This window comes from Lissotriton vulgaris, chromosome 3_1 (assembly GCF_964263255.1).
Source record: "Lissotriton vulgaris chromosome 3_1, aLisVul1.2, whole genome shotgun sequence".
In the NCBI taxonomy this organism is placed as follows: Eukaryota; Metazoa; Chordata; class Amphibia; order Caudata; family Salamandridae; genus Lissotriton; species Lissotriton vulgaris.
Window position 1 is genome coordinate 231250187 of NC_141689.1, and position 12916 is coordinate 231263102.

Sequence of the window (12916 nt, forward strand, 5' to 3'; positions counted from 1 at the left end):
TGCCCGAGATTAACTCCGTTCAACCTCACAGAACTCCGGACAGGATGGTTTCTAGTGAAAACCATAAACTTCGTTTTCCCCACATTTACCACCAGGTTGTTAATGGCACAGTACTCCTCGAAGCGGTCCAAGGCCCGCTGGAGCCCGCTGCGTGTTCTTGAGAGGAGTAAGGTGTCGTCGGCGAAGATGAGAAGGAGGAATCTCGTCCCAGCCAACATTGGGGCGTCAGTGGGGGTATCCATGAAGAATTTCACAACTTGGTCGATAAATAGGAGGAAAAGTGTTGGGGCCAGGACGCACCCCTGACGGACACCTCTGGTTACGGGAAATGTTTCCGTCACTTGTCCCTGGCCACCCCACCTTACCCTCGCGTAGTTATCCTCATGGAATCTAATAATGAGGTCCAGTAGTTCTGGTGGACATTTTCCAACACACCCCACAATGTGTCCCTTGGCACCAGGTCGAAGGCGAACTTCAGATCAATGAATGCAGCAAAGATGGTACCGCCGCCAAGCCAGACCACCTTCCAATAGATCAGGCAGAGTCTAAACACCTGATCTATGGTGCTTATTCCCGATCTGAAGCCCGCCTGCATGGGAGATAATATGTCCTCTGTTTCAATCCAGCCCTGGGCCCGACCCAAGACCATACGTGCTATGATTTTTTGTATGGAAACGATTAAACTAATAGGGCGGTAATTCCCTGGCTTGGACTTATCGCCCTTTTTGTATATCGGAATTATCTCAGCTTCCTTCCATGATTTTGGAATCGTGGCTCCGTTGGCTAAGGAGTTTGCAATCATGGTTATATATGGGAGCCACAAGGCTGGATTAGATTTAAATAGGTCCGCCGGAATCAGATCCATGCCAGGGGCTTTCCCTCGCAGGGTCAGGCCCAGGGCCAGCTCGGCCTCTGCAACTGAGAAAATTAGTTTCTCCCCGTGGGCGCTTGACGGGGGCGTCCTGCCCGAGGGATTTATAGCTTTGGGGTCATCGGCTCTGAATTGGGCGGAATAGAATGTTACCCATTCGTCAAGGGGTACGTGGTTAGCCGGGGTGGATGAGTCCGGGTCCTTCCCCCATTTGACTAGATCCCAAAACTTTTTTTGGTTGTTTGAGGTGGACGCCTCCAGGAGATCTGTCCAGAACCTATCTTCCCACTCCTGTTTGGATTCCCAGAGGGTTTTTCTGTAATGGAGCCTAGCCGCCTTAACTGCAACCATGTCCCGAGATTTAAAAGTTGAGATAAGATCCGAGTGTGCCTCCCTACATTTTTTGTTGTACCATTTCTGGGACAAGGGATTAGTTTTGGTAGAAACACTTCGGCACGGGAGTGTAAGTAGGGACTTTAACTGGTCAAAACATCTAGTGTGAAGATTCATAACATTGTTTGCCAAACCCGGGTTTGCCCCCAAGTCGAACGGGTAGCACCAGTGTCCAACAGAAAGGTGACGTCATTTCCTTCAACCTTTCCTTCAATGTATGGCCCTGTCTGGTCTACCGGTAAGGAGGAGCCAAGCACGCACTCCTCTTCCTCCCCCCTCAGGCCCGTCAGTATGGTTCATCACAGAGGAATGTATCATTTAATAGGAATTGTGAAGTTGCTGTATTTCTCTCATTCCCTCCTTCCCATACTTTGACCCACTCATTCTGTAGAGCCTGATTCTTGTAATTAGGTCTAGGAGCTCGAGGCAATGGATGCTGATTTACCTGTTGCTGATTCTTTCGTGGTCCCTCTTTCTGCACCTGTGGATTTAAACCATTTATGGGGGCATTACCAGCCTGCAAATGTGGACACTCGTCTCTCCAGTGCCCTATCTGACCGCACCCGTGGCAGGGGAACTTTTTTTCGGCCTCTTCTTTACTCATCTTTACTCGGGGCTTCCCTCCTCCCCCAGAGTTAGTATTTGGAGTATTACTATTCATTTTACTTAACTGTTTCTCTTGTTGCTCAGCCAATTTTACTTGTGCCCACATCACCTTCTCCTTCAGGGCCTTCTTTTTGTTCTCCATCTCATCCTCACAGTACTTGGCGTACTTGAGAACCTCATCTATGGGCTTTCCCTGCCAACAGATTTTATTATCCCTGATCCACTGGGATATTTCAGGTCTCAAACCCAGCACGAATCAATAAATGAAATGGGTCATGTCCTTCATTTCAATGTTATCGATCCCACTGTAGGTTTTGAATACCTGCAATAATCTTTCATAATAGGAATGCACAGTTTCGTTATGATCCTGGGTAGTTCTATCTATTCGGGTCCAATCAGTTTCTTTTGCTGGCACTTTTCCTTTTAGATATTGTATGACTTGATCATACTTTCTCATTACATCTGGAGAAGGAGCTCTGGTTCGGGAGTCTCTCGCATATTCATCACTGGGCCAATCAATTGCAACCTTGCACTCAGTCCATAAGTCTACAGGAACTACAATGTCAAAGAACCCATCCAGGTCCTTCAGGAGACATTTTTGGACTTTCACAAATCGCTCCACCTGTCTATACCATTCCACTGGCTTTTCCCTTAATTTTGGGAAGTCATTGGTAAAAGACACAATGTCTTGTCGGGACCACGGGACATGTACATATTTCCCACCTGGCACTTCTCTCATGGGATACAGTTTTTCTGTTTGGCCTACTTCTTTTAACACGTATTCGGAAGTCTTTGGTTTGGTCTTACTATCTTGCTTTTTCTTTGCCCATCTGGCTTTCCATTTATCTAGATCTCCCCATTTCTGCAGTATGTCCAGCAATTCCTTTATCTGTATTTTCTTCCCTGACACATTCATGTTCTCCAAATCCTTGTCGGAGAATTCTGCTCTATAAGGTTTCTGCAAGACTTTGGATCGACTTACATCAATTCCCATATAAGCAGCAGTGTCCATTAATTTTTCGTGGAGCACTCTGGTATTCCGGGTAAGGCTTTTGCTGATAAACAGCAACTCTTCTTCATTAAGAGTATTCAATCTGTCTAATCCCACATTTCCCGCCATTAGTCCCTCCATTTCTATCCGTAACCTGTAAATATCTAAAGGTTTAGGCTGGGGAGTTTCCCTTTCTATCTCTTTAGTCCATCTATCCAGCTCTTCTGGAGTTACCACTGTGGCACTCCTGATCCCTGAAGTTGTTTCTATTAGGACTTCCTTTGCCCTAGCCGGATTTCCTGCCTGTGGTTCACTAGTTCCAGGTTCCCTTATGGGTAAATCCATTAGGGAGATCACGGACTCACATTCACATGCCTGATCATCAACTATGAGCGGCTCTTTTCTTGGGGTGCTGCAATTGGAGTAATAACTGGAGTTTTTGGACTAGCCTGCCTATCCCCATAAAGAGGTATAGAAGGACCAATAGTTACTGGGATTGTCAGGGCGTCAGGACTGGGATGTATCTGAACTATAGTCTGAATTAGGTCATTTCGCTGCTTAATCAAGGCATCTCTTTCTCGTTCATGCAGAACCCTTTCCGTTGAGTTGTCATGCATCACTTGGGGTACTAAAGGAGGATATATACTCGGGGCAGTTGGGATTGCTAATCCTGGTCTGTCTTCCCCAAAAGGTCGGTAATTTGGGACTGCTGTACTAGGTCTGGAAAAATCGTCACTACCTACTTCTTGGATGTCGGAAAAAAGGATTTTTCGAGCTTAGGGTCCAAGACTCTTCAGCATAAGGAGGTGGATTTTTCATTAACAAATCCTCCAGGTATTCATCCTCTGAATCCCCCATGGCCATTAGATGTCGAGTTTTCTCTACCTTTTTTTCTCCCCCTTGCTCAGTTACCCCAAACATCGGAAATAATCCCTCAACCATCATATTCTGTCTCCACTGCTTCATCTTTTGCTCTTTTGTTTCTCGCTGCAACTTTGGATACCATTTGCTCACTCCCTTATCCATCCGGGGCCTGTCTCGCTCTAGAGCCACAATCTCCCATTCCTCTAAAGCTTCATATTGCGTTAATCTGGGTCGGGGGTGTAATTCATTCATTCAGGTTCTTAAGTTAAACAGGATTCTACCATCTTCAGTATACTTTACCCAATTCTCCAACCACACAAAGGTATGATACCCTTTATCAAACATCATAAAGGATGCAGGAGTATTAGGAGGTGGAATGATCACACCCTCCCTAGTTCTAATGGGTTTGTCTTTCTTAAAATAATTCTTGATCTTTTCGGCGAATGACAATTTTCTCTTTCCTCCGTACATATTGTAAGGTCTACCTCCTAGCATCTGTTCCTTATGAAAACCAAGGTTTTGCGGATTAGGTAAGAATTCGGGATACCACATACACCTTTCCAAACTATCTTCAAGCTCGGATTGATTAATTTTGTTTGCTTATGTGCTTCCAATGCTAGCGCGTCTTTCAATTCTTGGCACTCAATCAGCACGAGGTTGCTAAAAGCTCTTGACCAATGGGTGCGCGGCCCCTTCATGAGACGCGGTCTCACTCTTCGGCTCTCACCCCTCCCTTAAAATTCTGGCTTCGCTACACTCCCGCTGGCTCAACCAATACCAGCGCGGCACGGAGTGACGTCAGTGCAGCCTTGCGACTGACTCCCTCCTTCACAAGGTAACGGAAACTTTGAATTCTTCTTAAAGTGCAAGTGCTGATTTTTGTTAACCACGTATAACGTTCGCCACTGTGCTTGAGAGTTCTAAAAAGAAAGAGGGTTTTTTCTTTTACTGCAAGTAAACCACCTTTGTCTACTTTTCATTCACTACGGATAGATCTCTTCTGCCTATCCTCTCACGCAAGCAATAGGGAACCTGCTACTCCTCCGACTAATCCACTTTTTTCCGGGATATATACTAAGTCAGATTTTCACCAGCGAACTCTTTTGCTGTCACTCAAGCTCCAAAGAACCTATTGCTCCTGCCGCACGTGACCCTTACTAGGTGATATCACAACGGGAGTTTCATCAGGGTATTTGTAGCTAACATTTACACCTCAAAATTCAGGAAAAATCCTAATTAGCGCTTCCAGTTCTGCCTAACCATGCACTAATCTCCCTCCTAGCCAGTGACCTCACAGCCAAGTGGATTCTACTCACCACCTGCTATTTTATTTCCCCGGGGATTCCAAACAACACAAAACTCTTACGCACAATTTGTTAGTCATATATAATAATGTAGCAGCATTTCATGAGATATACTAAAACTTATTTATAACATTTAAATGCAACAACAACCTTAATTTTAGCAGCAAAAATGTTTAGCAGAACATTTTATTTTTCACGGTTCAACAGAAACTATCTTATCTACTTATCTTAACTAGTCCTAACCATAACTCTGCTACCAGAAAATACTGATAGAGCGCGCAGGTTGCCCGACCCTACGTTTTACCAGATTTCACGCACTTGGGCCCATGTCGTGATTATGACAATATTTTTGTGAGTCGGGCGGGTTTACGCACCACTATCAGTACTTTGTATGTGTTTACTTTAACACTACTACTTATGTACCTGACTTACCACAGGCACATATTCTCCTGATGAATCAGGAGCTAGCAGTGGACAAGAGATAAGATAATAATCTAAAACACTTTATTCATCTTATAACACTTAGAATTGTATTGACCACAGACACCTGGAGGGTTTTAAAAGTTTTATATAGTAAGTAAAATTCAGAGTGACAAGAGTATAAGACTTATACAGATCAAAATATCAATAATCAGGATTACAACTATAATATAGCTATGGATGAGGGCAAGTACCATTGAGTGCGGGTGAAAAACTACGGGATAAGGGAAACAAGGAACATGCTATTCAGATTCAGGCTTATACTAGGGCAGGTGAGTCAAAACAACATTAGTCAATGGAGTGCTAAAGTCCTACAAGTGATTCAAACCCTAATCTTAGTCTATCTATTATACTAAACTTCGATCCTAAACATCAATACAGTTAATCACACTAGTTAAGTAATACAGTTTCAATATGCCCTACAGGAAAGGGAAAAAAGGGAACACAACTAATAAACAGTTTGCATATACGGCATTCGAGATGACAGAGAGAGTATCATGGGCATAGAGGCTTTATTAAAAGAGTAGGAGGAAGGTGGATAGAAAGACGAACACCCACAGATAATATTTGCCTAGGACAGCAATGAGGACTAACCCTGGCCACGGGTCAGCTTTGGGAAAGGCGAGGAATAGGACCCTCAAGGATTTAGGATGCCAGTAGGTGAACAGGTACAGCTCACGGACAATCAGGACAGGGTACCCCTCAGAATTTGGGTCAGGACTGGGCTCACCAAAGGCCACGACCAACACCTGCAGCTTCGGATGCAACGCCTGCGCTACCCCCTCTCTGCACGGAATCCGCCAGTAACCCCGATTGGGTTCTCGAATCTCCCAGCAAAGTGCTTCGCCAGCACTTAAGCCTATTTCCACCCCTTGGAGTTTGTGGAAATCTCGGACAGAGAGCTCCGCAGCTCTCTGTATCAATCACCTATAGAATTCGTAGGGTCGGTGACAGGTCTGCTACTCGGACAAGTCGGACAACTTCTCTAGCTAAACTAGGCTAGTTATACTCTTTTCGGGTCCCTAGACCACCCACAAATGTTGCAAGTGACAGGGTCCCCAACTTATGATTGGTCAGGAGAGGTGGTTAGGTCATTGTCACCACCTAAAATTCTGGGTTTCCATATTTAATATTCAATTTTCAGTACCCACCCCTTACATTCCTGTTCCCAGGCATACGTGTAGAAGAGAACAATAGAGCACACAGTGGAAAGAAACAAATGTAACGTTTTCAGGTGAAATTCAGCTTCTTCTCCCTGGGTTAAGGGGCAGGTTCCCAGGAGCATCTCAGCTTCGGTAGCCAGCTGGCTGAGTTCCACTGATGCAAGGCTCGGTTCTCATGTCACGTGATCGGGTCCGCATAGACTTCTAAGATGGAGAGGCTCCCCACTCCCAGGCCCTCAGATACACGGTACATGAAAAGGAAGCGAAAACAAATTAGAAACACAGGAAAAAATGAATACACTGTACACCATGATAATCTACACTGCACCCCTTACTGTATAATAACTATAGCGGTTAGGAGTTATGCAGAAATAGACAGAAGTGCAAAGCGGCATGGGCAAGCAGAGAGCGTGTTTAAAGACAAGCGGCCATTTTAGCAATAATGCGCATGAGCGAAAACATCCCTCCAAAACTGCGAGTGCGTCACATCACATGGGTATGACCGACGCATGCGCAGACTGGATTTCTGCGAAGCAGCCATTCTGTAGTATGCAAGCTTTGTTAGGATTAATAGACACATAGGCAAGCGTCGCTGGGACACCCGCGTGTACTGTAAAAATGCGATATTAATGACAAACGGGATTGGTTAATACTATTACAGGTTTAACGAGGTTCATGAATGTGAGCAAGTCACTTTACATGCAAATCCTTGCTCCATCACCACAAGCTCACCACATAAGGCCATAATCCATCTTGGTAGGTCATACTTCCTTAACATCATCTGATTTAATTAAAATTACTCGCATGAGTTTTATATATTAGTGTGCAACTTGTTAACTCATAAGGACCGCCTTAAAGTATGTAAAATGTATTCCAAATAAGTTACAAGTTTACATGTTCACATAAGCATACTTCTACAATGCGTATTGTCTATGCTAGTGCTCTGTGTGTGGCCTGTGTTAGAGCTGTTGGGCTTACTTTCTTCTCTGTATTTATTTGTGTTAAAATACATTTTAGAACATAATGCTTCTCTTTTGAACATTCTGTTTCTTGTCATGTAGTTCTGTTATAAGAGGGCAAGTTGCATTTCCATGAAAATGTTCTAGACACTAAATTGACTGTGAGATATTGCAAGCACATATTAGTTACTACAGTTTATGGTTAGCCATAGCAATATTGTTGCGTTACTAACTTAGTTTTCCTATTGGTTTTAACAGCTATATATTGTGCTTATCTTGGAGCAGCTCTCGCCAATATGATGGCAGTGGTGAGTATTTTGGCGTTATGACCATGTATTTTACTTCTGTTCAGAGGGTCAACATGGTTTCTGTGAACATCCTCCCACTTTTGAATTAATTATGTGAAGATGTGTACGTTTCCCAGTGATTGAAAGCAGCATACTATGTAAAAAGAAGCCTATTTTCAATTTTTGGAACTCCATTGCTAGAATTCAGAAAAAAACTACTACAATACTTTGGGAGAGCAATTGTTTAGAGTAAGGGTGACAAATCTTGGACAAGGAAATTAAAATCCATCATCTTATCTCCAGATTTAGTCTTATTAGATCAATGTTCAAAATCCCATTTTAATATTGCTACTGTTAAATCCACCATGTTATCTAAGGCATGGGATGCTGACAAATCAGCTTTCGGTTGAATATGCACCCTACTTCAAGTGAATAGAGGAAATACAGCTTATTAGGACACGTCGGGCTGCCACCAGAGGTTGCCTTATGTTCTACCGGGACATTAAAGAGTCCATGGTAGCCCTTCTCCATGGCTATGTAAACAAAATTAAAGATTGGTTAATCATCCCAGATCATTGTCTTGTTTAAGCAATTTATTGCTGTAACTTCTTGAAGAGGTTTTTGGCTCCTTCTGTTTGAACACAAACGCATTAGAATAGATGATTGGCATTGTTGGAAAACGGCCCTCCCTGGGGTACCCCAACATTTTTGCCTTCGTCCGCTTCTTTTTGGTGAATTCTTTTTGTTGGCGCAAGGACTCTGGGCACTTTTACAGTGCTTAAGTGCATGTGCTTCTTCCTTAAACGTGTTCAATTGGTGTATACCTGATTGACTTATTTAATTTACTTGTTAGTCCCTTGTAAGGTTATAGACCATTTACCACGGCCTGTAAGTTAAAAGCTACTAGTGAGCTGCAGCCCTGATTGTGCTACCCACAGAAGTAGCCTTTTAAATCTGTCTTAGACCTGCCATTGCAGTGCCTGTGTGTGCAGTTTACTGTCACTTCAACTTGGCATTTAAAACAACATGCCAAACCTTAAACTCCCCTTTAATTACATATTTCACCCCTAAGGTACGCCCTAGGTAGCCCTAAGGAGAGGGTGCTATGTAAGTAGAAGGTAGGACATGTACAGTTATGTTTTGCATGTCCTGGTAGTGACAACTGGCTACATTTATGTTTCACTATGTGAGGCCTACTCCTCTCATAGGTTAACACTGGGAATTCCTTAACACTTTTAAGCTGAAATTCCTGAGAGAGCAGTAGCTTTTTCATGTTTCAAATGTTTGGAAGGGATTGATAAATCCTCCTTACTGTTGAAGTTTTATTTAACTTTACTGTTTTATAAATGCCCCTATTAGAAAGTGGACATTTCTCTGTGCTTACTGCTCTGTGTGACTTGCAGCCCATCTCCAATATGTCCGGACTGAGTGACAGCTACATTTTGTGCATTCCCTCTGGACCACCAAAGCACAGAAGGCTAGGTGTGTCCGAATTCCTATCTGCATTCTGATTGCCCTGCCTGGGCAGGATGGAAATGAGGGGTAAACATTTCACTTGACTAGGCTCTGTCCTGTTTCCACTCAAAGGACTGAATACACCCCACAGATAGCCTGGCAGACAGGACTGGGTTGAAAGGAATCTTTGTGCATTTCAGAGTTGCTTTGAAGTCGCCCCCACATCAAAGGCACTTTTTGGTAGAAGTACTGGTTCTCTGACACCCTAAAATCGGACACTTATAGATCTGGAACTGAAGCTCTGCCAAAGGAACTGCTGTGCTGCTTAAAGGGCTCAACTGGACTGCTGATCTAGAAGGCCTGCATTTCTGTTTGTTGCCCTGCTGCCTGCTGCTCTCTCACTCTGCCGAAGGAGAGCTAGACTCTGCCTTCTCCCAAGTATTCTCCAAGGACTTGCTGGCTAGCCTCTTTTGTCCCTGAGACTTCAGAAGAACAGATGCCTTCCAAATCATCACCTACAGCTCCTGGGCCCATCTTCAATTCATTCCTGACCCCCAAGAGGTGCCTCTGCAGTCCTGTGGCTTTGGACATGGTTTTTAGACTCTTAAAATCAAACTCTGGAACTGCGCCACTTGCTGGAAGGATCAGCACAAGCCACTGCAACATATTCTCATCGCACACCAAGCATTAGTTCCTGCAACCACGGAGCCCTGTCCGCGATACCTGGCTGACTCTTCGTACCCCCAGGATCATTACTTGTGATGCTCTACTTGCTCCTGGCGACCGTTTTAGCTGCCAATGGGACTCTTGGCTCAACTTGAGAAGGTAATACTTTAGCAGAATCTGTTTGGAACAGTATCCGATCAGAAGCGCCATCGCAGTAGGCCTGAACTTTGGACCTTTTAGTTCTATTGACTTCTAAGCACTGCTATTGATTTATTCCTTAAAAATTCATAAATCCAGTTCTACTTTTTTTTACTGGATTTTTGTCATTTTGGTCTGATTTTATTCATAAAAATATCATCTATATTTTTAACCGTGTGTGAGTATTTTGTATTGTGTTGTATTCATTGTGTTACACTGTGGGGCTAATTATGATGTTCGGTGAACTTAAGCCCACCCAACACAGTCTCGGTCCTGGGACCGACCGACTGACCTCTGGTCGGCAGTCCCGACACCTTAATTAGGATGCAACTGAATACTTTTCTGTCACATTCCTACATTTCCCGATGTGAGCAAGCATTACAGCCTTGAACGAGCCGTAATGCATGCTCCCATAGGGAAATGGGAGGTGTTGTTCAACCCTGCACCCCATGGCAGGCACCTTAAGGTGCCTGCCACTGGGTGCATGGATCAACAGATGCTGCCGTGGACCCAAACTAGAGGCCACACACACAGGGGTCTTGCTGGGGGCCCCAAATACGCTTGTCTACTTTGTTTCCATGTCAGTCAGGCCAGTATGGATTCCATGCTAAAAACCGTGCATCGTAATCCCAAGGGCAGAGAGACCCACCCTTTGGGATTACGGCAGATTCTGACTGGCCGATGGTCTCCTTGAGTCTGTTGGAATGCATCCGGAATGACCGGGCAATTTCAATTTTGACTGGCTGATACATAACCAGCCAGTCTGAATTAAAACTGATGATAGGGGTCGGAAAGTCTCTGACCGCTTTCCAACCTCAATCGTAATCCCCTGTGTATGTGTGTGTGGGTGTAATACTTTACACATTGCCTCTTTAGATGAGTCTGAATGTTCTGTGCCAAGCTACCAGAGCATGAGCCTAGGCTGTCTTTTAGTGTGTACTTTCCCTGACTACAGCAGTGATTCCTCCCTGGCCTGAGTGCATACCTCAGCCAACCAGAAATTAGTGTTTACTTTAAATGTCGAATTTGTAGGTGGATTTATTTACCATTATTGGTAACTACTCATAGGAGTGGCTTCATAAATAATGTTACTGTTTTTTTTTATCTTTCAGGTTGGGTTGGCTTGTTGCACCTGGCCATTCTGTCTGTGTGCAATTACCTTACTGTTACTTACTACAAACAACTCTGATATTTACAAGTTGCCCCTCAACAATGTCTCTTACCCAGAAGCAAATCGGCATTATTACTTAATGATGAGGAAAAAAGAAAAGAAAGAGAAAGATATGAGCAACTTGTGAAAGTACAACGCCTTTTGTTGTTATGGGGCAACTTTTGGATTGTGAATTAATGTGAAATTAACATGAACTCTTAAAGCGTCTTATTCATCGGCAATAACTTATTTCATCATTACGCTGGGTGTTCTATATTTCTGCATTTTAAAAGGATTAGTAGTTATTCTTCCTACCAATAATCATTGGCTTCAGTGTTGTTCAACAATTTCAAAGCAATACGAACAGTCAGTCTCTGACTCTGGCACTTAATTGGCTTTTCTGCACTTGACTATGATGTATAATATGGCCTCACTTTGCCTATTCCAGGCACATCTTGTTTTAACAGTCTTAAGAGTAATTGATATTTCTAAAAACACCCTTTTTCCACTTGTATATATGTTTTTTTAAATCCTTGCCCCAAATAATTGCTCTTTTGCCTTAATTAAAGGAGATCAATGTATGAAATGTGCTGTGGTCTTCTTCCATTATTATGGCTCCTTAAATACCAAGCCTTGAAAGTGCAATTGGTCTCGCATTTGTCTTTTATGTATATGGTGTGAAGTGGAATTATGTGTGTTGAATTGGATTAGTTAGATGTGTAAATGTGTGGCATGGAATTGAGTGGTGTGACGTGGATTGGATTTGTGTAGTGGAATTATTTGGTATAGTGTGCTGTAGAATTATATGGATAGTAAATATGAAGTATTGAGTGTACTGGAATTATGCGGCGTGGAATTGTGTGTTATGCAGTGTAATTATGTGGAATGGTATTTTGTGTTGTGGAGTGGTATGTAGTAGAGTTTAATTATATGGTGTGCTGTTGAATTTATGGTGTGGGTTAGATGTGTTGTGTAATTGTGTTGTTCAGTTCTATTATGTGGATTGCAAAAGTGTGGAGTTGAATTGTGTGGTGTGGAACTGTGTGATGAAAAAGAGGAAAATAGGTAGGAGTTAAGCTTCTGATCTGTGCGTTTGTGTGTTAAGATTTAGAGCTCTTGGCATTGTAAATGTAAATGTATGCTATGAATTGGAGTGGATATATGTGGTGTGTAGGGATTTATATGAGTTGGATTAGAATTGTTAGTTGTGGCATTGTGTTGGTGTACAGTGGATTTGTCTAGTGGAATTATGTGGCATGGTGTGCAGTCTTATAGTGTGGATAGTAATTATGTGTTTTTGAGGGTATTAGAATTATGCAGAGTGGGGTTGTGTGTAATGGCATGCAATTATGATGAAAGGAATTGTGTGTTGTGGGGTGTTATGTAGTGGAGTTTAATTATGAGGTGTGCTGTTGAATTGTATGCTATGATTATATGAGTTATATGTTGTAAATTGGATATATGTGCTGTGCAGTTTCTTCCTTCAACTTTGCCACCTTAGGACAAAAACTGTAAACAACATTTCAGGT

General features: G+C 43.1%; 1 protein-coding gene across 1 annotated transcript in view; it reads left to right on the forward strand.

Annotated features, from left to right (window-relative positions):
* LOC147726235 (urea transporter 2-like) overlaps positions 1-11973 on the forward strand; it is a 181137-nt gene extending 169164 nt beyond the window's left edge. The window contains exons 8-9 of the mRNA XM_086960334.1: positions 7890-7939; positions 11350-11973. Coding sequence (XP_086816460.1) covers positions 7890-7939; positions 11350-11535 — 236 coding nt within the window. The 3' untranslated portion in view covers positions 11536-11973. The remainder of the gene's footprint in view (positions 1-7889; positions 7940-11349) is intronic.
* The last annotated feature ends 943 nt before the right edge of the window (positions 11974-12916 follow it).